The sequence below is a fragment of the Talpa occidentalis genome, unplaced genomic scaffold (genome assembly GCF_014898055.3).
Source record: "Talpa occidentalis isolate TD23 unplaced genomic scaffold, MPIMG_talOcc4v2.1 talOcc4.4, whole genome shotgun sequence".
Classification (NCBI taxonomy): domain Eukaryota; kingdom Metazoa; phylum Chordata; class Mammalia; order Eulipotyphla; family Talpidae; genus Talpa; species Talpa occidentalis.
Genome location: NW_023604295.1, coordinates 115,285,702 through 115,312,581, shown reverse-complemented (window position 1 = coordinate 115,312,581; position 26,880 = coordinate 115,285,702). Strand labels below are relative to the sequence as shown.

General features: G+C 40.3%; 3 protein-coding genes across 5 annotated transcripts in view; 1 reads left to right on the top strand and 2 right to left on the bottom strand.

Annotated features, from left to right (window-relative positions):
• The first annotated feature begins 33 nt into the window (after nucleotides 1-33).
• TM2D2 (TM2 domain containing 2) lies at nucleotides 34-9,418 on the top strand. The gene is given in 5 exon segments (XM_037526097.2): nucleotides 34-240; nucleotides 243-297; nucleotides 1,085-1,172; nucleotides 3,548-3,663; nucleotides 4,892-9,418. Coding segments are annotated over 5 exon segments (642 nt in total). The 5' UTR covers nucleotides 34-71; the 3' UTR covers nucleotides 5,106-9,418.
• Nucleotides 3,389-17,245, bottom strand: HTRA4 (HtrA serine peptidase 4). The gene is made up of 9 exons (XM_037526096.2): nucleotides 16,765-17,245; nucleotides 16,274-16,373; nucleotides 15,059-15,263; nucleotides 13,989-14,183; nucleotides 13,635-13,667; nucleotides 12,210-12,324; nucleotides 11,769-11,826; nucleotides 10,540-10,635; nucleotides 3,389-7,776 (listed from the first exon to the last, which is right to left on the bottom strand). Exons 1-9 carry the CDS (start codon nucleotides 17,243-17,245, stop codon nucleotides 7,611-7,613), a joined length of 1,449 nt encoding a protein of 482 aa, XP_037381993.1. The 3' UTR covers nucleotides 3,389-7,610.
• A 319-nt stretch (nucleotides 17,246-17,564) lies between these two features.
• Nucleotides 17,565-26,880, bottom strand: part of PLEKHA2 (pleckstrin homology domain containing A2) — a 61,384-nt gene continuing 52,068 nt past the window's right edge. For all 3 annotated transcript variants that reach the window (XM_054700899.1, XM_037526094.2, XM_037526095.2), the window contains 2 exons: nucleotides 22,635-22,712; nucleotides 17,565-22,224 (listed from right to left, as the gene is read on the bottom strand). In XM_054700899.1, the coding sequence (XP_054556874.1) occupies nucleotides 21,862-22,224; nucleotides 22,635-22,712 (441 nt within the window). In that variant the 3' untranslated portion in view covers nucleotides 17,565-21,861. The remainder of the gene's footprint in view (nucleotides 22,225-22,634; nucleotides 22,713-26,880) is intronic.

Here is a 26,880-nt window from a genome sequence, read left to right as displayed (position 1 = left end):
GCAGGGCTTGGGTCGGCGGCCCCGGCTGGGATTGTGGTCGAGGCCGGGTCTCCGCCACTGGGCCCGTGAGGATGGTGCTGGGTGGCTGCCCGGTGAGTTACTTACTTCTGTGCGGCCAGGCGGCTTTGCTACTGGGGAATTTACTTCTCCTGCACTGTGTCTCTCGGAGCCACTCGCACAACGCGACCGCAGAGCCCGAGCTCACATCCGCTGGCGCCGCCCATCCGGAGGGCTCCGCGGGCCCCAGAGCTGGGAATATGGCGACCCCCATTCTCCAGTCATCCTTTGCTCTTACCTGTAAGCTACGCAGTGCTCGGGACGGGTGGAGATGGGGCTGGGATACAGGGGTGTTGGGCGGCGGGAGAGGAAGTAGGCCACTTTTTTTTCTTCAAACCCTCTCTAGCTAAGGACCTGGTAGTCAGGGCGCTGGAGGTAAAATATCATGACAGGTCTCTCATTCCTCTCAAATGTGCAGGGGAAAATCATGTGTGTCAGTGACAGATCCTTTGTGATCCCTAAAGAAAATAACTATGGGAGGAGTGACATTAGTAGCCTCCGAAAGAAGAGTACGAGATTGTGCCTTCCCGTTCCTGCTCCCTGTAACCATCGTAGATGATGGTAATAGAGTGAGGCACGAGTGGAGTTAATTACTCGTCCCTGCCTATGAGACACTCTCTATTAAAAAAAAAAGTATTATTACCGTTGCAGAACCAAGTCATTTTTTAACATCTCTTTTTAGTTAAATAAAAAACCGTTTGGGAAATAGAAAGAAAACTAGGAATCCTTTGGCTTTGATTTACCCCCACAGCCTTAATGACTGTTTGCCTAGGGGAGAGATGAAGCCATGGTAGAAGTAGAATCCATGTAGAAATAAGACCAGAAACATTCCTCTTCCATATTAGAAAGGTCATTTAGATAGCTGTGGTTTTGTCTACTTGAAACTATCTCTTGTGTCAAGGAAGAGTCAGAATGAAATTAAATCCTAGAAGAATTCTGAAGAAATTGTCTTTTGCCAAGTTATAAACTTGTGAACATCCCTTTGCAGACACTGTATAATGATTATGCTCTTACTGCTGATTTACAGACCTGATGAATTTATTGATTGTGACCCCCCAGTGGATCATGTTGGAAATACAACTGCATCCCAGGAACTTGGTTATGGTTGTCTCAAGGTGGGTTTTTTGATTCGTTCTCCCATAGAGAAAAAGCTTGACTAAATGCTGTTACAGAAAAGCATAAAGGATATGAAATTTTCTTTTTGTAGAATTCATTACAATGATTATTAGTGGAGATTTCTAGTATGGCAAGGGTAGTGTCTGATCAAAATTTTTATTTTCCTTAGAAAGAAACCGTCTCTCTGCCAAAACTACCCAGGTGCAAAGACCAACCTGTTCTTGGTTCCTTTGGTAATTGCAATTGAGAGATGCTAAAATGGTCCCCCTCTCCTCCTTACTATCCTTCAAGTCATGTGCTTCCACCATGTTCTTAGGAAATAGGGTCATGTCTTTGTATGAGATTAAAGCATTCAAGAAGAAACCTTGGTAACAATGGCTTCTTGGGATGGAAAGAAGCCATTTAGTTCCATTAATAGTATTCTTAAACCTCTGTGCACATTTTCTACTCAGTCTCCCAAAAATCACTGAAGTTCATATACCTCCTTTCTACTGTGGACTCACCATTATTATATTATGCAATATAATTGCAGGTCAAGACACAGTCAGATGTAAGAAAACTATGGAGAAATATTCCTTGCATTAAGTCAGACACAGAGGAATAAACCTGAAAGTAATAAGACCCCCTCCCAAAAAAAAACCACCTTACTGCAGTCATGTTTAAAGAAATATTTTCAATACAATGAGTTTTGGTTATATGAATAATTAGTGAATAAAAGTTTGAGTTATCGTTGTATAGACAGCACTTAATTTTGCCCATATTAATTAAAAACTGAATTGATCCTGTCAAGGCACTCAGACTATCACTTCCCCCAAAAATCTTGGGGGACTGACAATACTCAGGCACCTGGGTCCCAAGGAAGGTTCAAGGAGGGAGTATCCTTTCTTCACACTCCCACTTAAAGAACAATTCAGTGAAAGTATTGCCGGAGTCCAGCTCCGACCGCGGCCAGGTTTCTGTAAGGACGAGACAGCGCTAGGCAAAGTGAAGGGATGAAGGGTGGGGGAATGAGGAGACACAGACACTTGATAGGGTGCAAGTATCTCCTACTAAGGGTCTCAGCAGGCCTTTAGTTATACATCAGAAATTCTTTATATGCTCATTACATCATGCAATCATGTGATTTCACTTTTACATTGTTTCAGAACTTATTTTTGTTTATCAATCAGTGCCCAGCCCTTTCTTAATTTTCCCAGTATATGATTAACCTGGCTGCTTGGTTACATTAGCATGGCTACATATTTTCCTAGATGATGTATGTTATTCAGAAAATAGAAACAGCTTTCTATATAGAACCAAAGTGTCTTGGTGCCTTGGGAACAGTATGTGGGGTGTTTCTCCCAGACCATTTCTCCTCCCGGGGTGCTTCAGGGCCTTCTCTGGTGAGGGACTTTTACCAGACTCAGTTCCATCAGTTCTGTCAAGTGTGGTTTGTTAAAGAACTCAATGTTACTCATGGTAACTGAATTACAAATTGGAGGACATGGAGAATTATTGGAAACCATTTCATTATCAATCATGTTGAAAGGTACATTTCTCAAACTACTGAGGTGTGTATTACCGAAACTGGCATTGATGCCAACAGTCATTGTGTTTTTCTAAAGCTTACGGAAAATTTCCATGGTTTCAATAACTGGCACAAACAAATGAAAGGAAGTAGCAGGAGCCAGCTATGGAGCTTTCTGACTTTTCAGAAATTTCCCCCATGCCCAGACCTTATCAGACAGCATGGGTAGCATGGCCTGCGCCAAAGTAGTAGTGAAGTACTTAACAAGATGCCAGTAGAGAATGTACAACCGTACTTTTCCCTGCTGGAATTCACTTACACAAAAGGTTAGAAGTCCTGTTCTGAAATTTTTTCCTGGATTTTAAATTTATATTATAGCTATACTACAGATAGCTGGAAATCAAACATTTATAATCTCAATAAAGAACTGAATCAAATGATCCTCTGAATTCTTGTCTAATTATGTTCATTTGTAATATATATAAGGCAGACCTGTAATACACACTGACTTTTTAAATACCTGTTCCCAAATGCTCAGTAATGTGTTCTTTTACCTCTACAGGTAGGATAATTAAAGCATTGTGTCCATCTATTCTAAATAGCATTTAGTGAGAGAAACTATAAATTCTAATTATTTTACTACATTATTAAAGAAAGCAGTCATAAAGAAGATAATAAAAGAGTTTATTTAAAACAATGTACATTTAAGATAGACTGATTAAAAACACTTGAAATATGCCTTACATGTTTACCCAACTTTGTTAGAATAATTATTATCCTGAATTAGTTAATATAAAGATATATTTTGTGTTACTTGCTTTGGTGGGTTTTTGGTTTATTTGTTCCATTTTGGTTGTTGTTCCGCAGTTCGGTGGTCAGGCCTACAGTGACGTAGAACACACTTCAGTTCAGTGCCGGGCCCTGGATGGAATTGAATGTGCCAGTCCGAGGACCTTTTTACGTGAGAATAAACCTTGTATAAAGTAAGTGTCATTCTGGATGGATAACTGGTCCTTGGCGGGAGGTAGACCTATTTTCTTCGTCATATCTTGATATGACTTCTTTTACCTTAAGTGTGAAGGAGGCGGTATTTCTACTGTGCCTGATCCATGTACAGGGGCATTGTAGTTTTAGTAGAGGACAATGGACTTGAGACCAGAGGCCATAAATTCTAAATGTCTCTTTACCAATAATCTAAGTGCCTTTGGGTACCCAGAATCTCTATTTCCTCAACTGTAAAATGAAGGACTTAGACCAGATGATCTAGCTCTAAAATTGCTATGAAAATACTCCTGTTATTTCTGTAATAAAGATTTTATTATGAAAAGTGTGGTCTCTCTCCTTGAAAATCAGTTTATCTTAAAGTTAGAATTAGGACCATTGCTATAAATTCTGTCAGAGAGCACAGAATTTTTTTTTAAAGATTTATTTATTATGCACACAAGAACTGGGATACAGGCCAGAGATACAGGGGCTGAGAGGATTCACCAGAGACAGAGTAGGGAACAGAACAGGCAGACTAACTGAAATACACTGCTGAGGGGAGCAGCGGGTAAGTTAGGAGAGGTCTGCTGCGCCATGTGGGTAGCTCCCTGGCCGGCCAGGGATCGAACCCATGCTGCAGAGGTTGTGGACAGCTTCATAGTGCTGTGCTTAACCCCTTGTGCCACCAGGGAGGCCCCAGATAGCACAGAATTTACTGATACACCATTTACTAATGTAAAGTCTGGTGACATTAGAACAACTGCAGTTGTCATCAGAGTATATGAGAGAAGTTCCCATTTTCAGTTGCCACAGAGATCAGTGTACATTTAAGGAAAGACATTTAGTTAAAGAAGTACATAAGAACTACATTCTCAGGAAAGGAGCCTGGAGTGGGGGAAGGTGAAGAGTCAACTCCATTACCACCAAACGCCTATTGTGCAAAAGTGTTTGTTAATTCATTGCCCATTCCAGCTCAACATTTGTTTGGGAAAACTTTCAGAGTAACAAGACACTGGAAATAAAAGGAATATTCTTATAGGTCCTCTGTATTTCAGCAAGCACTCTTTTGAGACCCTCAAACAACTAAAGATTTTTTTTTTGTGGAGGGATAAGGGAACAAGAGGCATATCGGGGCTACTACCATCTTTTCACTTAGGTTAAATTCATTAATCATGAAGTGTTTAATTTTCATGCGTAAGCATCTTCCTTTTAATTCCTTTTGTCTAGGTATACCGGACACTACTTCATAACCACTTTACTCTACTCTTTCTTCCTGGGATGTTTTGGAGTGGATCGTTTCTGTCTGGGACACACTGGCACAGCAGTAGGGAAACTGTTGACGCTTGGAGGACTTGGGATTTGGTGGTTTGTTGACCTTATTTTGCTAATTACTGGAGGGCTAATGCCAAGTGATGGCAGCAATTGGTGCACTGTTTACTAAAAAGAGTTGCTATTACAACCCAGAGAGATAAGTCTTCTGAATTCATCTTTACATGCTCAGAACTGTTCCTTGATATCAGATCTAATCAGGTCTTTCCCTCTTTGGAGAGAATGGGCTTGGTTAGGAAAGTTTCTTGTGACTTTGGGATTTTCAGCCCAGATTTTACCTTGCACACTAGAAATGACAAGGAAACAGTGTGGGAATCAGGTTTATACCTTTCCTTGTATACACAATATAGTCACTAACTTAACAGCTAAAGAGGACTTCCATACTCTTTATTTCAGTATATTGCAGCATCCTCAGTCCTTTGGAACAAGTGGATGTAACAGAATGAGCAAAGTGAATTTTTTCATTGAAAGTGAATATTTTTAGCCTTACTTGTGACCCTGAGTCTTCATGCAGAGGCTATCTGAAATTGAACCAATGAAAATCCTCCGCAGAAATGGAAATGACCATGGATTTTAATATATACTGAAATTCTAACTTCTGAATTTAAATTACAGAATGCATTCTGCCAGTCTTGAATCCTGTTTGGATTTTTCAATAGGTAGAGTGGAACTCAAAATTATAATTGTTTTGTGAAAATTTAGGTATTCAAAACAAACCACCCTACTAATAAACCCTACTCTTTCTCCCTCACTATGCTCCAGAGCTAGTAAAAAACAGTGAAACAATTTCTTGATGCCAACTTTGGAAGCCAACAACTCAGATATGTCTAAGTTTAACTCTCCTCCTGGCAAAATTTTCCTACCTAAAAATGAGTATTTATCATTTAAAGAGTCCATGCTATAGGCTGATAAAAAGTTTTCATATAAGTAACTATAAAACTTAACATTTAGGTAATGAGAAGTCTCATGCCTTTGGAAAGAAAAACACTCTTACTAAAGGATACTATTGCTGACTGCTGGGTAAAGTTAGGATGTGATTTACAGGGGCAAAGAGAAACTGAACACATCCTGTCAAAATAAGCATGGTGCCAAAAACTCTCACTGTAGGCTATATCACTTAATCATAGGGAAAGAGGTGCAACCAAGCTTTTGCATTCCCAAATCACTGGCAATAAAAGGAAACATTCCAAATTATAAGTGGTTTTCAAAACTTAGTTCCCATAATTTGTAATCTAGGTTGAAAAGAACTGGTAAATATAAAGTAAAAGGGGACTATTATAGCCAAGTCTAAAAGCCTACTATTCAAGGTAACATAAATCCTGGAAACCATCAAGATATAACTGCTCAGTTTCATAATTGACTTAAAGATCAAGAATCACAATTAAAAACCTCTGGATATGCTTTATCATTTTGAAGAAACTTTCCTAAGAGTTTTAAGCTTTCTTGTCCCTGATCAGTGTGATCACTGTTCTTACTATAAAAATGGTGGCAACTATGTAAAAATTAAAACATTCTGTTCTCTTGAATATTCTGTACCACACTGACCTTTACTTTGTTTGTAACAGTAATAATTGGTAGATTCTTATTTAATTGTGGATCATGAAGAAACTATACCCTCTCCCCAGAGTAATACACATTCATAAAATTTTGCGTAGAATTAGAGGTTCAAAGATGCTATATTATTTTCAAAACTTAACTTCTAAGACAAACCTGGAAAACAGAAACTAAAATTAAAACCTTACCCATAAGATACTATTTTAAGTCACAAATCCTACCTCATTTCACACTGTTTTGTTTTGTTTTTAATGTCCTTAAGGGTAGGCACAATCCCCATCAAAAGTTATTTTCTTAAAAAAATAACTTCGGCAGCTTTCAGACTTTAAATCACTAATGTCAAAAGGAGGACCTTAGGTAAAAAAGGTAAATGTCTAAATTATTAAATTATTTGTTGTATAGTTATAGAGGAAGCCCTCCTCACAGAACAGCTATTGGAAATCAAAGTTGTTTACACTCCAGTGATAACTTGAGAATCTTTACTACCCCCTCTGGCAATCTGCAGTTGTCAGTTTCAATTTGAAAGCTAAATGATATCAGTCCCTCTATATCCACAAACTCTGGGCAGTGTGGTACAACCTGAAAAGCTGATTGGGTAAAGGAGTATTATTGAAAATTTGATTTCCTTTGCACTCTGGACTCAGGTAGTTTCTTGTTATTTGGTGGATAGATCTACTTCTATCTCTGTGTGTTTGTGTTGTATCTATGTGTGGCCATAGAGAAATTTTAAAATACTAAAGTGGGCTCTTGTCAGGGTTAAATTAGTAACTGTGCCTGCTTTTTCCATTCTTTCTTATCTTTAAATAAAATTTTGTCAACTCCCCAGACTTCCTGGCACCATGTCCTCCTACTTACTTTAGTAAGGCTTCTTAGCAGCAGTATAGCATCCCCAACTTAATGTTCCCTGAATGTGTGTGTGTGTGTATGTGTGTGTGAAAGCATTCATTTTTCTTTATAAGAAAGAGATTCTAAAACTATCCTTGCCGTCTTTAGCACATCTTCAATGCAAATCAGGTAATACAGCTTTGGTTTTGTTACGCAGTTTCTCTTTAAAACAAGATACTTAATAGATTATTTCAGGTGTGACTGTCATGATCAAAGTTTGACTTCCTCGGCGAACCTTGATGGAAAGGAAATCATTGTCCTTAACAGCTTCAATAACATCAGTTGTGGTGGCAACAGGTTGTCCATTTATGCTGACAATTACATCGTGGTCTCTCAACCCAGAGCTGGGAAGGAGGGAAAGAAGGACCATGAGACTAATAGTTAAATGTGTCCCCATCCAGAATATATTTTCCTGGCATTAAACATACAAACCAGGAATAGGGTTAGTGGTGGTGTGTGTTTGTTTGTTTGTTTTTCCTTTCTGGTATCCAATCTATTATTTTATTAATTTTTTGACTTTTTTGCATTGTTCATATTTTTATAGTATTTGATTTCTCCCTTCAGGTGTAGTCCCCATAAATATCCCACCGCCATATCACCTTTGAACTATCCCCATGGTCCCTTGTGCTCTTCCCAACACTATTTTGATCTCTTTTCAAACCAGGAATAGGCTTAATCCTCCAAATAAAGTGCTATTCTAGACATAACTGCAGAATCACCTGGAGAACAGCAATCCTATTTACCGTCATAAAGTTAATATTCAATCAGAATCATATATAAGAGGTTCACATCTCCCATCCTAGATTTGGTTTGGAATGGGGAATTTCATTCATTTTGGAATTTCTAGTAAACTCTGACCTCTGTTAACCTCAGACACACTCCCCCAATCTTACCAGCAAACATAAAGTGCTCAATCAATAAATTTTTCCCCAGACAGCTATACTCAGATCAGTTTGATTTTTGAGAGCCCACTTACTTGCCTCATCTTGAAGAACCAGGTAGTAAATTGAGCTGTATGATAAAACTCTGCTTTCAGTAAGTGAAAACCTACTTGGATAAGTCATCCTCCCAAGTCTAAACTTAAATTCTAGTTTTAGGCTCTTTTTCCCCTAAGTTGTGAAATTCAATCTCCAACATGTTAGCTTCACACAGAATATATATTCTAGAAACAAAAAGCAGCTCTAAATTTTCACAATAAAAATATAGCCATGCTGATGATTTGTCTTGAAGTCAAAAATAGGCTGGAAAAGGAACAACAAATGACACCAGGAGATTCCTTTTAAGAGAAATGGGAAGCCCAAAAAAGAATGATATGTGGGTTTATTTAAAAAAAAAAAAAAAAGTGGAGGGAAGGAGCCAGGAATTTAAAGCCAAAGGATATGAAGAGATGTTTGAGGATCAAGCTAAACACAAGGAAAATCTTTAGAACAAGAACAGCTCAGGAGGGTAACAGAGTGCACAAAGAAAGAATTTAGAAGTTCTGTGAGTAGAAAGAAAGAAGCCTGCAAATTATTGCTGAGTATAAACTGTACACCAAATACTAGGAAATGCATTCCAGGATAAATGACTTTCCTCATATCCCACTGCTTGTAAGAAGTTAAAACAGGAAACAGGATTTGGTCCTAGATCTTTCAGACTTGAAAACCCAACCTTCTCGTCACTCCATTCCTCTGCCTTTCAGAAAGAAGAAAAGCAGGGTGATGCTGGGGTTCCACATCTCTGCTGACTTACCGTGTCATTCTCAAGTTAATTACACTCTACCACACAGCTGCTTCTATTGTAAAATAATACCTATATAAGACAACTAGGGGCTCAAACAACTATGTAAAACATGTTCATTTGTACCCAACATTAAGCGCTTAGTAAATGTTGACTCTTACTGCAGTAATTAATATTATAAGTAGATGTCAGTGGGTAAAGCCAGAGAGACTAGATTTCCAGTTTATCGGTGACTTGATCAAGCAGTAAATCCTACATTTCACTGTTTGATTTTTCACTGAGATCTTTCTTGTTTAAAATATATATTCTGATTCAGTGGTAGGGTCTGTCTGCATATCTAAAAAACTCCAGCTGATATAAATGCTACTGGTCTGCAGCCCATATATTTTGCATAGCAAGGACTTGGAGAGCTGAAAGAAATAGCTTTGGCCTTGAACCAGAAGTTAAAAATAAACTTTAGGGTGGGGGGTGGGGAGAGTTGGACAGGGATTAAGAAAATCTAGAAAAGCCTGTGACACGCCAAATTTAGTAACTTGAGACCTAATATTTAGCTATTCTGAACCCTATGGGTTCTTATAATTATAGGACAAGCCACCTCTTCCCTCAATAGTGTAAATATTTAAAAACAATAGTAAATCAACTGAACAATCTTCAAGAGCTACTCCAGCCTTTGCTTTTTTACACAGATCTTAGCACTGGTCTCTGATCTGTCATCCAAAATTCAAAGAATAGTGTTTTAAAGTACCTAAAATATGTACCCACACTTTTAACGCTCTGGAATCTTCTCATTCTTAATAACTAAGATACTAAAAAGGTAGATTTGGGAAATCCTAGCAAATTAATTTAAAATTATGCCTTTAACTCATACCGTAAATTCTTGGGCTACATGAACCATCCCCTTCAAAAAAAACACCTTTATAAGTACACAAATCTAAATTGGCACTGTGCTGCAGAAATGTAAGACAAGCCATATATAATTTAAAATTTTCTGGTAGCTACATTAAAAAATTTTAACAAATGAAATTAATTTTAATACTATATCTTACTTAATTCAATAGATCTAAAACAGTATTTTAACATGTCATAGCTTCTAAATTATAAATAGGATTTTATTTAATCATAAGCCTTTGAAATTGACTAGAAACAACATATATCCAATAAAAAAAGGTGTGTATAGTGGACAAGTATTTTATATTGTTTCTTGTTTATTAATTTAAATAAGTTAAAATTAAATGAAATGTAAAATTCAGTCCCTGCCTCACATAAGCAGCATCTTCAGTGTTTAATTTCCACATGTAGGTAGAGGCCACATATTGGTCTAGATCCCACACACATTTACCAAAGACACATCTAATTAGAACAAAGGCAAAGGCCTGAGTTTCTCTTACCTTTCAGCAGCTGTTCCTTGAATTACTTCATATATGAAAACCCCAGAATGCACGTTAGGGAAATCTGGATCTTGCCTTTTTATTTCTCGAAGAAGGCTAAGAAAAGTGAGAAGAATTTACCCAGATGGTTGTTTGAAAAAGAAAGAGAAAGAAATGACAGACCCATGATGGAGTCACTTGTGCTAAGCCCACTAAGTCATAACACCCAAGATAATTAATTGCAGTTACAACCTGTCTCAGGAATGTAGTCTTACCTGTTCAGTCTGAAATCCTCTGGTTAGTCCCAATGCAGTAATTAGTCCCACATAACCCTTTTTCATCCCCTGTAGGTAGCCTAAATAATAAGCCTGAAATAATCCCTTTTTTTTTTTTTTTACTTATGATTTCCTTGCCCTGCCCTTAAAAACCTTTCCCATTCTGTACCTCTTTAGAGCTCCTTTCTACTAGCAAGATAGGATGCTGCCCATTCATGACTCATTTTTAGAAGCCCATTAGAACTTTAATTTTTTTGGCTGGTTCATTGTTATTTAACATTGTTAAGAAGCATAATGAATTAATTTATCTCATGAGCTCTGGTTAAAGCACCCAATTCTCAATAGGTACCATTCTGTTCTGCTCAAGGCTCATGGTAGTCAATAGAACCTATTCCTTCCTGGGAGTGGTCTGATTCTCTATGCCCAGACCCATTGAACATATAGTCACAATGAAATAAACTACAGCCAACCGCTGAACTACAGGGATTAGGGGCACTACCCCTTCCCCCAATGCAGTCAAAGGTCCACATACAACATTTGACTCCCCAAAAACTTGACTACTAATAGCCTACTGTTGACCAGAAGCCTTACTGGTAATCTAAACTCTCAACACATATTATATGTTACATGTATTATATACTATTAAGTAAAGTAAGCTAAAGAAAAAATTATTAATATCATAAGGAAAATACATTTATAATGCTATACCATATTTATCAAAGCAAAGGTTTCCATGTCATCTGTACACAACAAAATCTGCTATAAGTGGGCCCTTAAAGTTCAAGGGTCAACTATACTGAAAAATACAGTCAATGCTAGCACAGGCAAGGACAGAGCCTGTGTCAAATAGGATCTGCAGTCACAAGCGCACCCACTGCTATCTAAAGACTTTAAGCTTCCATGTTAAGACTGTCCAGCCATGGCTTTTTTGTCTCAAGAACAACCCAACCCAGACATATTCAACCACATGCTTACTTCATAGTGAGGGGCAGCATTCGCAGACCCAGGTATTTCTTTTGTGAAAAAGCTTTTCCTGGAAAGGAAAATTATAATGTGTTACTAACAACAGACATCTTTCCTTTTGAAAGAGCTTGTAAGACACCAAAGTTATAGAATATCCCAGTATCATAGCTACCCTTTCAAAAGGTTCTTCAGATAACCATTGTCAATAGCACAAGCTCGTCCAATAACCTCCAGCCAGTTTCCTTTCCAAAATAGTTCAATCAAAATATTTCAGGGTACAACTCATGCCTGATATTGTGCCTTGTCCCCCAATACTGTAGCCCAAACCACTATGATAGGAGCTGGGTACCAGTGACTCAGTGTTCTACAGAATGCAAATGGCTATCTCCACAAAAGATTGAGTGCTCCTGAAAAACACAAGAAGGGAAGAAAAAGCCATAACATGCTCCTTACCTTTCAACTGGCGCTCATGGTATTCTGCCAAGAACTGTTGAATTCTATCAGAAGGAATTGCAAAGGAGATACCTGCAGTCACCTTCAGAGTATTTATGCCAATCACCTCACCATCCTGGTAAGCAAGGAGGTTATCACAGCTAAGTTGCACAAACCAAACAAGTAGAGGAAGGAGTGAAGCTCATCAGGTAGGGTCAGAATACAGAGGCTGGAGGAAATGTAGATTTCTTCAATAGACAATGAATGTCACCTTATAGAATGAATAGCGTTGTTGGCTAGCAGGGGGGACCAAATATGTGCAAATTTCAACTAAAGAATTTTTTTTTTAAATCTTGAGCTCATTTTTAACTTTGCTACATTGATTTTAAAGGTGAACCAGAGTTTGTATTTTGACACAGAATACTTGCTTTCTTATTCCATACATGAAACCAAAAATAAACATGAGAAAGGCAAAAAGCTGCTGGATTTTCAGCAACACTTCAATGAAATTATTCAGAAGAATTAGGAAATTGACCTTTGGTCAGTTCTACTAAGTTAATGATACAAATGGGAAATACTTTCTTCTTCATGCACTTTATTATCCTTTAGCCTTTGGTACGTAATGAAAAGAACAGAAAAGAGACTTCTGGTCATATTAAAATACAAATTCTAATTCAGTAGGTTTGGAGTGTAGCCTGTAATTTCATCCCTGCTCTGTTAAATCCACTGTCTAATGGAGAAAGCAGGTACAAAAAATTACATGAAAGGTTGTGAGTGAAAACTGCTCAGTAATTGTACATGCAATTCATACTCCTAAAAGCAAATGTAATATGTAAAGAGAAACCAAAAATAATCAACTTAAAGGGACTCAGCATGATCACAGACTGTGTATCAAACAGCCATGTACACTCATTTTCACATCTAGAGCCCCTGGCATTTCTACTAGAGATGCTAAATAAAATTTGAGAATTAAAATACATGACAGAGCAATGGATTCTCTTTGTGATTTTTCTGTCACCTATGGGCAGGTCACAACTAAAACTCTGGACAGACCATGAGAAATTAGCATTTTTGTATTAGGACAGTTCTTCATATGCTCCATATACATGCTGCATATACCTTACATGATACAGTTGGTCACTTGACATAAATTTAGGTTTAGTAGCCAAGATTTTGTTAACTACCCATTGAAAACAAAAATTATATTGAAAATGTATAAATAAGTGTAGGTAAGCCCTGAGACTTTCCATTGCATGAGATCATGCCAGGATGATAAATTCATTGTAGATCTTAAATTGTTCTTAACCATCTACTTAAGATCAACAATAGAAAGGCATCATACTACAAATGCCTACACAAGAGTGACATCCAAGTCTGTATAGGGAAATTTGTGAAATATTTGTAAGTTAGGCAAAGATATGAGGTGGCAAAAAAATGGCAACTTACCAAATTCACCAGAGGCCCCCCAGAATTCCCGTGCTGAAGACAAAATTTGAAAAAGTCATCAGTACTTTAATCCTTTAATCCTTGTCATTTAGCCATAGTTCCTAAATAGGTTTACCAACTAGAGAGCCCCTGTTCCTTCAAGGCAGTCAATGTTGTACCCCTATTGTCACCAACACTGAAGTCAGTGTGGTTGAAGAAAAAACAGCAAGAGGACCACCACCTTCCACAGCAGTGGCGAGCTCTATGACATTCCCTAAGAGACCAGCCAAAAGGAAAACAAAGCACCCTGAAATGTTCTTACTATCCTTCCAATATCTTATGGGTTGAGGATGCCCCCCAATGCAAATGACTTACATTAATGATGGCGTCAGTCTGGATATAATCCATGTCAGAATCCTTCAGCCCCAGCTCTCTGCCCCCTCGCTGAGTAGTGCTAACAATTCCTGCAGTCACTGTGTTCTGCAGAGAAAATGGGCTGCCCAAGGCCACTACGAACTCTCCAGCCCGCAGATCAGATGACCTTCCCAGCAGCAATACAGGGAGGTCAGACTTCACATGGGCAAGAAAAGATGGGAAGAACAGAAGAGGCAAAGAACAAATCAAGAATATAATTGAGCAGGTCACAACTAAAACTATATAACATATATAACAGTTTTTATTTTGCCATATATAACAGTTTTTATTTTGCCACTTATAATCCGAGTCACCTACCCACATAGGGTCTATGACTGTCATGCTTCTTACTCAAACTCCAACTATCATCAAACGCTTGCTTAAAGGTCATCAGGATCACCTCTAAAATCTAAAACTGCCTGTAGAAATTACTTAAAGCCATGAATGAAGTAGCTGATAAACACAAACTGACCTTGGCCATTTACTTAAAAACATTCCAAATGGAAAAGTTTAGTCAGAGTTAATAAGCCACAAACAGTGAAGAAATCCCCCAGAGAAGTGCTTCTCAAACCTTAACGTTCATATGAATCACCTGGGTGATTAGAATGAGAATTCATTCAGATTCAGTAGTCCTGGGTAGGCCTGAGAGCCTGTATTTCTAAAAAATTCTCAGATGATGGCCACACTGCTAGTGTATAAACTACACTTTGTGCAGCAAGGACTTTGAATTCATTGCACTCTTTTCTGCCATTCTAAGACCAGAAGAGAAATCAGTTTTCCAGAGGTAACATTTGAAGAAGAAGGAGACAAAGGAGAAATAAAGACTGCTGGAGAGTTAATAGAAATTGTTAGGGGTGTACAGACATGCATGGGTGAAAATAAATGAAAGAGGGAATGAAGGACAGAAAGAAAGTAGAAAAGAGCATATACTAGGTAGAAAATAGGTGGTGTGGGAATGGTTGGGAAAGAACACAGAAAATTGATGAAAATCTCCACATATGCAGACACTGATTTGGTCCTGGAATACTCACTTTTGGCTCAATCTTTATCAGTGCAAGATCCAATTTATGGTCAATGTCCTTGACAGTGGCTTCATATTGGTCACCATTCTGGAGCTCCACCTGGATCCGCTGCCGATTGGTGATGACGTGGGCATTGGTAACAATGAGGCCATCCTCGGACACTATGAAACCAGAGCCACTAGATGCAGGAATATCCTCCCCACTGAGCAGTGACCTGTCTCGGGAAGACAACAGCATCAGCAGAGGGCAGGAAAATCAGGGGCTTAGGCACAATCTAGAAACACAGATCCATACATGTAATCATATACTTCCACCACTTTTCCCAGACATTTTACTTTTCCCTGTCTGTGTTTTCACTCTCTCTGAGTGTAATCAGATTCTGCAGAGACAGTGCCCAGACCATCTCTGAACCATCTCTGAACACGACGGTGAGCTGACTCCAACACTCTTTTTCCACTCTTCAGAGCTGTTCATGGCAGCAACCTCAATTTCAAAGAGGTCTAAATGATCATAATATAATAATATGCAAAAGTGGACCTAGTGACACAGCAGACCTCTCCTGTCATGCTGCTGCTGCTTTTAGCAGTGCATTTCAATAAATCTGCCTTTTCTGTTCTCCACTCTAAAAAAAAAAAAAAAAAAAGACCTAGTGCCACATTATCAAGGTGGAGAGGGTATCAAAAAAGTCTGGTTACTGCTCTGGTTCCATAAATTGGCTTTTGTGCCACAGCACAAAATACTTCTCTCCTACCAGGCAAAATAGGGACTGGGTAAGATCACCATCAAGATGCTTTCTACCGTGAGAGATAGAATTGGACTTTTAGTGGTGAATTGAACTTGATACATGTACGTGAATGTATAGTGGTGCACACCAAAAGCTTAAATGATGCACGGTCACTTCAATTTTTAAAAATCTAAATTAATAAAAATTTTAAAATAAAGCAATATGCTTTCTAGCTCTAACTTCTGGCTTTCAATTTTGTCTGCGGGAGGTAGGGGAGAAAGAAACCCCAGCCATCTACAAGCAGGAGAGTAACCCAGACTTGGATTCAGCCTCCCTTTGCCTCTGCTTTTTAGCTCAAGGACCCTGAACAGGTTTGGACACGTTCTTTTCCTCCCAATTTTTTTTTTTTTTTTTTTTTACGACTAAATGATGCTCCTTACGCGATAGCATCTGCCCAGTAAGTCACCCGGTGGGCGAGGTCCTCCCCCTATCACCTTTACCTGCGGAACAACTGCAAGTGAACCACAGACGGCGCCACCTTCTCCACGACCTCGGCGATGAAGTTGTACTTGCTCCTGAGACGACCTGCGCTTGCAGTCCCTGAAAGAAAAGCTCCATTCTTGAGGGCGGTGGGACCGTCCCTCCTGGACCGTATCCCGCGCCCTAGCTCCGGCCTCTCAGTCCCTCTTCTCCCGCTCGTCTTCCTTCCTTCCCTTCTCTTTCCTCTCGCCGGCCTGCCCCTCCTCGGTATCCCCTGCAGTCCGAGAGGGATGTGCCTAGAAGGACGCAGACCGCCTCCCCGGGAGGGAAAAAAAAAACCTGTTTAAGGGAAGACGGAATTCAACAGGTAACGGGGAGAAAAGCGGGAACGAGGCGCTGAATTCCTGAAATGAATGGAGAAAGGGCGAGCCCGAGGCAAAGCGGACGATTGAAACTCGCTCTTTCAGAAAGCTGGGCCCGTGGCGCGAGCGCGCGCGGCGCGGGGTCTCACCTGGGTCGGCGCAGTCCCCCTTCCGCACCGGCACGGCCGCGAGCGCACCCCGCCGGCGGGCGGCGCGGTTCTCGGCGCGCAGCGCGCACAGGCTGGGATAGGTGCGCCCGTCGCTGCCGCACACGGGCTCCCCCTCCGCCGGGCAGCCGCAGGTGCCGAGCCCCGAGCCCCGGAGGCGCCGGGAGCCCGAGGGCGCGCGGCACTGCAGCCCAGGTGCGCAGGGCCGGCTGAGCGCTCCGCCGCAGGCCTCGCCCTCCCCCGCGGCGCAGACGCGGCAGCAGCGGCATCGGTCGAGCACCGGCGCGGCCCCGGCGGCGCAGACGGGTAGCGGGGGGCAGCGCGTGGGTTCGCACACCACCGGGCAGGACAGCGAGGGCCGGGACCGCCTAGCGTCGACTCTGACCAAGGGCACTGGGGGGAGCAGCAGCCAGAGCAAGAGCAATTGTCCGAGCCTAGCCGGCCACAACAGTGGTCTGATCATCCTTCCTTCTTGGCGCCCAATTTTCCAGCTCCTGTAGCCAGGACTCGCCAGGGCTGAAAGGAGCTACACGTTCTCCCAGCTAGGGTGCCGCCTCCACCAGCCCCGACTTTAAGGGGCAGAGCCTGGCAGACCTCTACACACACACCCAGCACCATGTGTCCCCACCCCGGGCTGGCAATGACGAGAAGTCCCTAGCCCCACACTGAGCAGGGACCTGTCTCGTGACACCCATAAAACCAATAATGGGCACAGACGGACAAAATAGATCACCCACCCACAGACAAAAGGTCAGCAATTGGAAATACACCATATTACAGTATTTCACATAGTTTTATTACAAAACAAGCAACAAAACAGATTTAGAAAATTATTTTTTGCTACATACCACCAATTAGATCACATAAAATGAGAAGCATAACAGTTTCCATGCACTCAGCTCAGTGCTTACAGAGAGTGCATTTCACAGCTGAAACATACTGGTTCAAAACACAAACTCATGCCACACCTTTAGAAGCAGACGGGGAAAGGGTGAAACAGTATGTTTTTGCCAAATGTTAACTTTATTTAAACTCTACCTAGCATGAGTGACTGTAACTGACTGCTGCAGGCAATAACAAAGAGAGAAAAAGGGGGGGGGGAGTGGTATTGGTAGAAACGATCTAATAAGCCTGTTCATTTCTGACATGTTCGGAATTTATAAACAAAACCAACTTAGGAAACACAAATTTTCGAATGTAGTTACCTCTATATGCCTGATTATCTGGTAAACAGTGAGAACAAACATCATAAATCCCACGGTTCAACTCCTGAACCTGCTTTTTATTTATTGAATCCTTAGAGCATATTTAAATTCAGAAAGGGAAAAAAAAACTTTTGCTTCAAGGAAACTAAGAAGCTGGAGCTTAAATTTACTCTTTCTCATGTGATCCCAGCATTCTACTCAAAAATACATGAGTAATGAACTCCAATATTTTGACTGCGGTCACCCTCCTCCACGTAGGCCTTAGCCTTAGTACACTTAGGATGTCTCACAGAAAGCAAAAGGTATGTTTACCTACAATCAACTCACCTTGAGTAAGCAAATCCTTCAAAGCTTTCAAGAATAGTGGATGGTAAATAGTTCAGCTATAAAGAAGACCTGAAATACTGCTACTCATAGTGGGTCAAGACCACTTCAAAAGTCTTATTTTTTTATATAAAGATTTATTTATTTTTATACAAGAACTGGGGTACAGGCCAAGGCATGGGGGCGGGGTGAGAGGATTCACCAGAGACAGAGCAGGGAACAGAACAGGCAGAAGGACTGAAATACACTGCTGAGGGGAGCAGGAGGTGAGACAGGAGAGGTCTGCCGCACCATGTGGGTATTTCCCTGGCCTGCCGGGAATTGAATCAAACCAGCGCTGCAGAGGCTGCAGACAGCTTCACAGCACTATGCTCAACCCGCTGCACCACCAGGACCAGGGAGGCCCTCAAAAGTCTTATTAAAGAAAATACAACTCAACAATTTTCATTCCACAAAGAAATGCAGTACATTATGTGATTCCTTTTCCTAACTCAGATTTAGTCCATTACCTAAGTACTACTAAACTATACTGTATCCCCACCCTGTTGTTTTACATTCGGTTCCATTTTACATATTTAAAACTAAATGCTTTGTCTATATATGCACCATCTTGGCTCACATGAGTAATGATACTAGAAGGCTTTGATGTGAAATTGGTCAGAAGTTAAGAAATATGGGCAGAAAAGGAATTCTGAAATTAGGCTTGGCAGTGAGCATGTTTTTAGGTTTCTTTGAGGATAATTACATTATCTGGTGTTGGAATTACATTAACCATTTTCTAACTTGGAACTCCCAAGTACCTCCAAAGTGAGAGTCCTCACTTTCCCTCTCTCCTGATAATACAATTTGGATTTATGAGTTATGTTTAACACATTTTCAAAACAGATTTTACTGAGTAAGAAACATCAGCTTCCTATAATGACCAATGATATGATTTAGCAATAGTAATAGGGTTTTATTAGAGATAAAAATGGGTATATTTTCACATTTTAAACATAAAAGACAGCTTCCTGGGTGGCGCAAGGGGTTAAGACGCAGCACTACGAAGCTATCTGCAGCCACTTCAGCACGTGTTCAATCCCTGGCCAGGTATCTACCCACATGGCACAGCAGACCTCTCCTGACTTGCCCACTGGTCCCTTCAGCAGTGTCTTTCAGTCAATCCGTGTTTTGTTCCCCACTCTGTCTCTGATGAATCCTCACCCTCCACATCTCTGGCCTGCACCCCAGCTCTTGTATGGATAAATAAATCTAAACAAAAAAAAAAAATACACATCAAAGACAACACATTTGCATGAGTTAAGGAATGGTTAAAGAGATCTCCAAAGTTCCTAATTTCTTCCCAGTCATCCAGTATCACCTTGTGTGCTTGTGTGGAGCTAGTCAACTTTTCCTGAGGAAAATCTGAAGATGTAAACAGGGAAAAGGAGCTTGAAGAGTCTGGAATGGCTTCTTGAAATCAAGCTATGGAAAGTGTGTTGTAACCTCAATGATTCCTAAATAAATAATTCCCTAAACAAGGATTTCTGAAGATAAAGGTATATAAGGGTCAGCAGAAAATAGAGACAAATCCAGGAGTAGGAGTCCTTTTTTATACCAGGATGACTAGGCCAAACTTTATTTATTTTTTTTTGAAACTTTTTAAAATTTATTTTTGCATACAAGAGCTGGGGTATAGGTCAGAGGTACTGGGGGTGAGGGGGTGAGAGGATTCACCAGACACAGTGGGGAGCAGAACAGGCAGGCAGATTTACTGAAATACACTGCTAAGGGGAGCAGTGGGCAGGCAAGACAGGAGAGGTCTACTGCTCCATATGTGGGTTAGCTCCCTGTGTGGGGATTGAACTCAAGCTGAGACTTAACCCTAAGACCAGTAGGGAGGCCCCTCGGCCAAACTTTAAGTGAAGGGTCACTCCGACACATTGCAGTCAAGAAAGGTTCTGAATGGGACACAGACTTCAATAAAACTACTGCCTCAAAGAAACATAAGACTTCTCTCAAGCTATTAAGGATTTTCTGGTTACATATTTTATTGCCTCGGCATTAGATTTAGCAATAAGGAGGGGAAGGAACGACGGTAAAAATGCTTCTTAGTCTTTTACTCTAGTTCTGTCTCCCTTTAGGAAATCATGATAAGTTCCTGGTTAGTTCACCACATAAATTGAATAGACAAATTCTCCCAGAATTATTCACATTTCCCCTGGAAATAGTATCTTCTTATCAAATGGAAGAAAGTACACTCTAGAATTTATGTGGGAAATGCAATCTTCTATATATACTTTTACCTGGGAAATCGTGAGCCAGCAATGCGTAGTCTCAAAATCAATGATTCTATTCAGATTTTTCTACTTTATTAGAAATATAAATATTTCTCGAGGTTTTCTTTACATTCCTTCGCATTTCTTCATTGTTAAATACATAGAACCTCATCAGATTACAGGCTTGATCATGCAAGTAACAAGGCTTCATTCAGAGGGCAACACAAAGAAGAGGAAAGAAGCAGGTCTGCCAGGGCATATAATATGTAACCCTTAAAATCAGACTAATATTGGCCCATTAAAAAGAGCTGTGCAGAGAAGATTGAATATAACATATTAAAACAGACATTTTCTTTAATCTGGAAAATGTGAATCAAAAGAGCTTAGCTGAATTAACTCTAATGCATCTTTCTCCTACTTTTAAGTACACCCAAAACTCAAAAATAAGAGATCTGATCTGTCACACATGTGAATTATGCCTTGATCAACTCTCCATACACTCCAATTAACAACACACCAAAGAAAATGTCTGTTCTGTGCTCAACAGTCATAACATCAAACACCGATAAACCCTTCCTTGGGGCCAGACATAGAAAAGGGGTGGGCTGGTCTGTCACTCACATCAATAGTATGGGGGATCAAAGAACATCTAGAAGGGAACAGATTCCCAAAAACTTACTGAGGCACTGGGGTTGAATCATCACTATCTTACAAGAAGTCCCTATTTCTTCCCTATGGAAGTCCTCTGGGGAAATGTGCCCTGGTAGACTTTCTGAGAGCCTCTCTCCAGGGCCCAGATTTTAGCACCTCCCCTCTGAATAAATACCAGGCAAGCTGGCGCCTGAGACTGACTCCACTCTTGCCTTCTTTAGCAGGATCAGTCCCCACCCCTCCTTCACAGTCAAACTCCAGCCAATAAACAAGAACAGGATAAAACCAGATGACTGGCCTATGATTCTGTGACTGGCCTGAAAAAGAAGACTCTAAAACAAGGACAAGGAATTAAAATTTGGGTAGGGATGAAATTGGACTTCCAACCTCCTCCCACCAGGAAGACCTGGGAATAGTTCAACAGGAAGCAATCAGCTTTCCACTGAACATGCCTACTGATCTACCTTAGTGATTGTCCCAAATTAAATATGCCACTTTGATATTTAAAATATAAAAAGCTAGCTTGATGAGCCCCTTCCACAGAGCAGCTACAGAATGAGTGCCATAAAGGCCTGACTGTCCAGCTGGTAGAGAACTGTCTCCTGGCCACCACCCCCTCCCTCCCAAACATTATATGTCCTTCACACATCAGACGTCCGAATGTTCTCATCATCCAGGTTGAAGATAAATGGTTTCTCCTTGGGGTGCTGAGGCTCTGATCTGTGCCTTATCCGGGAGCTGGATAGCACCCCAGCAGTGTTGCTCTCTCCAAGTCGAGGTGTGAACAAAGATTCCTCAGGAGTCTCTTCAGCTGGAAGCAGCTTTTCCCCAGCCGGTGGGACAGGTGTCCAGGGTTGCCAGGAGGAGACCACAGAGGGGGCTTTGCAGAGGGCTTTTTTCTCTTCCACAGGTGGCCGCCCTCTGTACAAGATGGACTGGCTGCCCCCAGAGAGACTGGAGCTTCCGGAGCGAGTCAAAGAAATGGATCTAGAGAAGGATATTTCCTACAAGAAGAAAAAAACAAAGGATAGTAAGGGCTTTCCCAACAATCCCAGAGCCCCAGGAAGAGATGCCACTCAGGAACACCACCTCATGTCCAGACACACTTGTGTATAGAAATCAAATATATCCCACAGAATTCACTCGACACATCCAGGTCTGCCTAGCACAGAGACACCTAGGACACATCAGAAACCCTATTTCTCTATCCAGTCCAACCTCACCTACTCTAACAACCAAAAGTAAATAACAATTTGTAGCCAAGTCAGTAGAAAGAGAAAAACAAATAAGACTGCCTGGAATTTAGCTCCTGGCAGGGACCAGGCTATTGCCTATATCATCAAATAAAACCTGCCCACTCAAAAAGAATTAATATCCAAGTGACAGTTGCTGGAACAGAAAGGAAGTGACTTACTCTGGGGTGGCACTTGAGGGCCTGTACAGCTGCCCCGATCTCCTTAATCCAGCTGTGCATGTCTTCTGGGCTGTCCGCCTGCAAAACACCACAGCACTTACAGAGAAATTGTTGGCACTATGGTTTCAGCTTCCAAGTCTCTGACTCAATTTGAAGTTCATAAAATCATGCCATTAGAGCTGAAAGGAATCTCAGACATCATCTAGTGCAAAGGCTTTCAGGCTTTTGAGGATATTTTTTTCCTCCAAAATTTTATTTGACACCAAGATATAAACCAAGTCAAAGCGCTCCACAGTTTGCTCTGCAGGGGAGAAGAGGTCATGAGGAAGGGAGAGTGAAGGCACATCCACTGCTGAAGCCTTTCACCCCCTAAGGAACACAATCATGACCTGCTCCAGCCTCCACCGTCACAGGGAGCCAAGCTCCACAACCATGGTTGGCCTTGATGCCAGTTGCTCTCACTCCCTTTCCATCTTTCTGCTACAGCAATATGAACCAGACAATCCCATTTCAATTCCAGTCCCATAAAGCCAAATCCTCTACACATCTCCCTGGATATGGATTATCTCCAGACAGGGCTTCTCTCAAAGCACAAGCTACTCAGGTCTGCTTGACTCCATCCAAGCTTAACCATGAACACTGCTGAGCCATTTGAAAGTATTTCCAATTATAAATCAGAGACATGCGGCAGGGGAGGAGGTGGGAGAGGGAGGGAGGGAGGGAGGTGCACAGGGGACTGAGGTGATGGTGCACGGGTGCAATTGGGGAAGGAAATTCTACGGGGACTACACCTGAGCGGGTGGGGAAGCAAATATTGTTTAAAAATGAACAATGATGTAAAAAAATAAATATTAAAAAAGCATTTTCAGAAATAGTAACTTTATCTCTATGATTAGGAAGACTAGTTCACAAATAGGTAATAATTTGTGACTGCCTTGTTATTTTTGAGAAATTAGACATGAAATCCCATAAAAAAGTCCTCATAAGTTAAGATACAGTTATAAATGAACAAGGATGTAAAAATACTGCTAGTTCAACAAAATATATTTTAAAAATTAAAAAATAAAAAATAAATAAAAGTATTTCCCCCACAATACCTACCAACACCACAAGGGAGCAGCAGAGGCTCTGCAAAGAAAGGAAGAACTGAGGCCCATACACCACAGCACTCTCAGAATGCTCAGTGTTTTCCAACTTTACAGGCGGTGAGTTCAAGTGAACCTAGCAAATATTTACTGAGGTCCTGGAGTGTTACACAGGGCATCAGGGTCTGCACACAGAGGGAACCAGGACTGAATCCTCACGCTCCAGAAATTTGTATTTGTTAGCTTCTCAGTCCCCATGCACCTTCCCCTACTATCACACCCAAAATCACAAGCATACATTTGTGTCTCTGCATATATATCTATCTAGATATATATATCATACTCCTCACTTTCTCCATCCCCAAAATGATTCTTTCTCTTTGTTTTATAACAAGATAAACACAACCAGTTTTGGTTTTTTTTTTTTGTTTTTTTTTAATTCTCAACCTTGCATCCCTACTCTTTTCTGTCACCCCAAAGAAACCCTGCATGGTTAGATGTGTGTAGGAAACACATGCAAGGAAAATGGTTTCACATTCCATTGGTGTGCCAGGTCAGAAAATGCCCGATCTCACACCACAGCTGTAAGTGCATCTCTCTCCCTGGGCTTTTTCCAGTTACCTGACGACCTGGTGGTTTCCCAAGAAAAAGACAAATCCATCCCTAGTCCAATAAGACAACCAGACATCTAAGAAAAACACAGAAGGAAAAAAAAAAGCCATCTAGAGGTATTTTACTAGCGTCAAGGCTAGCTTGTTCCACAAGCAAAGCTACTGGGAGAATTCAATGAGCTCTTGTTTGGGGAAAGCAGTTTGAATAGTTCTCTGCTATACAGAAAGTGCTTCCTAAGTATTAATTGCTGTTATTGTGGCTGCCTTTATTATATGATATGTGTATGATATGAGGGACACAGATGAAGCCTTCAATCTCACAATCAATATTGTAAATATGGGGCCTCCCTGGTGGCGCAAGGGTTTGATAAGACACAACCTATGAAGCTATCTGCAGCCATTGCAGCACAAGTTCGATCCACGGCCAGGAAGCTACCCACATGGCGCAGCAGACCTCTCCTGTCTCGCCCGCTGCTCCCCTCAGCAGTGTACTTCAGTCTACCTGTTCTGTTCCCCACTCTGTCTCTGGTGAATCCTCTCACCTATGGCCTGTACCCCAGTTCTTGTATGCCTAAATAAATAAATCTTTTAAAAAATATTGTAAATATGTTTACTATCTTCTCCCTGAGACTTTTTTCTTTCCTTATACTACAAGTAGGTAATTCCTACCTACACAATCAAATTGTCAGAATCAAATAAGGTGCCACATTGGGGGGGTGTTTTTAATTTGAATGATATGGAGACAAATTATCTATTAGTTTAAAAGCATTTCTTAGAGATTTTCTTTCTAGGGAGACAGAAGATGCTGTGGTAAGGGAAAATGTGAGAAGGTAGAAGAATAGATGGGATGGTAGCTGAGGGAGAGATGAATGATTCGCACAACACAAAGGAGATCAGGCTTTTCATTAAACAGACTGCAATAAAGCAATAATTAGCTTCCAGGTGTTAAGATAGTTCTACTTTTTCACACTTGTGCTAATCCTTACCCTGTAAGTCACAGGAGACCTATTTGATGTGGAGACTTGGAGACTTTACCAACAAACTTTCACCCCTTCTCTAGAAACCGCCACACAAGCCCAGGTGTCTTCACCCTAGCATCTGCCTAGCAAGAAGTCACTGGATCAGAGAAAACTACGAATCCACCTGATGTAACACCTGGGGACTCAAGCACAAGAATCAAAATCCTCTCAAACATGTTAAGATCATTTCTGGTTAAGATCATTTCCTCTAGTAGAAACAATTCTGCTATTTACATCTTTGTGCGTAAAGCTTTTCTCACACTTAGGATTATACAACTCCCAGGGAATTACTAAAGACTACATACTCTGCTAAGGCTCCTGTTACATGTGGCCAGAGAGTATTTCTCACATATATATATATAGATATATCTATCTTTATATATATATATATATAAAACATGCTAAAATTAAATGTAATTTTAAAAACTTTGCTAACATAATAAGCAAATGTTTCTTAAAACATTTAGTAATTAAAAGAGATAAAGGTTGCTTGCTGATTATATATCTTCCTTAATTCTCTAATTACCTTTAAGGACATTTTTCGGTGAGATAATCTGGGTAGTTAACCCAGTAATGAAGATAATAATAATATCAGGAAACATTATTTTAATGTTTAATAAATGTTATTTTAAAATATTATTCAAATAGAAAAATAGATAGTATACTTATCCTATATGAGATGAAATAGAGTACTACTTTATTGAAATCACAATTACAGTTTCTTTGTGTGTTTTAAGAACTGGGATCCAATGGCAATAAAAATTCAGTGAAACCTCAAAAATTGTATGCAAAAAATTATAGTGTATGTATATATCTATCTTTTAAGGAACGCCTGTGCTTAACTTTCACCAAAAACTCAAAACTATCTTAAAACCACATTACATTCATGAACCAGAGGGGAAAAGAGAGTTGATATCTGGCCTCCCACACACTAAGAGACTAAAAAGTACTTAAAACTCAGTAGAACAAAAAAGGGCAGTGCCAAGCTCATACCTTCATCTCTTCCTAGTGTGTTCAACTGTGTGCATTTTTTTCTAGTGATTGGTACAAAAGAAAAAGTAGGATTTCTGTCATTGAGAGAAGTTTTTGAGATGAGAAGAACAAAAGGTATCAAAATAAGTCACTCTAGTCTGTGGTTTTGTTATAGTCCAAGAGCAATTTTTTTTAACATCATTTTTCATTTTTGCACAATGTATGCATTTTCATCTTGGTTATATTCCCCATACAATTCCCACCCCCCTTATTTTGACCCTAATCCCTCTTCCCCTCCTCCAACCCTCCCCCATAGTGTGTCTTTGGTTTACAGTTGCTTGTTGATTTTGATTTTGATTTTATTATAATTAGTCTTTTTCCTGGTCCCTTATTTAGGTTTTCTAAATTCCTGCTGAGTTGAGACTATCCGGTGTTTTTCTTTTTCTTTCTGATTTATTTTGCTGAGCATGATCCCTTCTAGCAATTCCACTCCTAGTATTTACCCAAAAGACACAGAATCATTAATTCAAAAGGGCACCTGCACCCCTATGTTTACAGC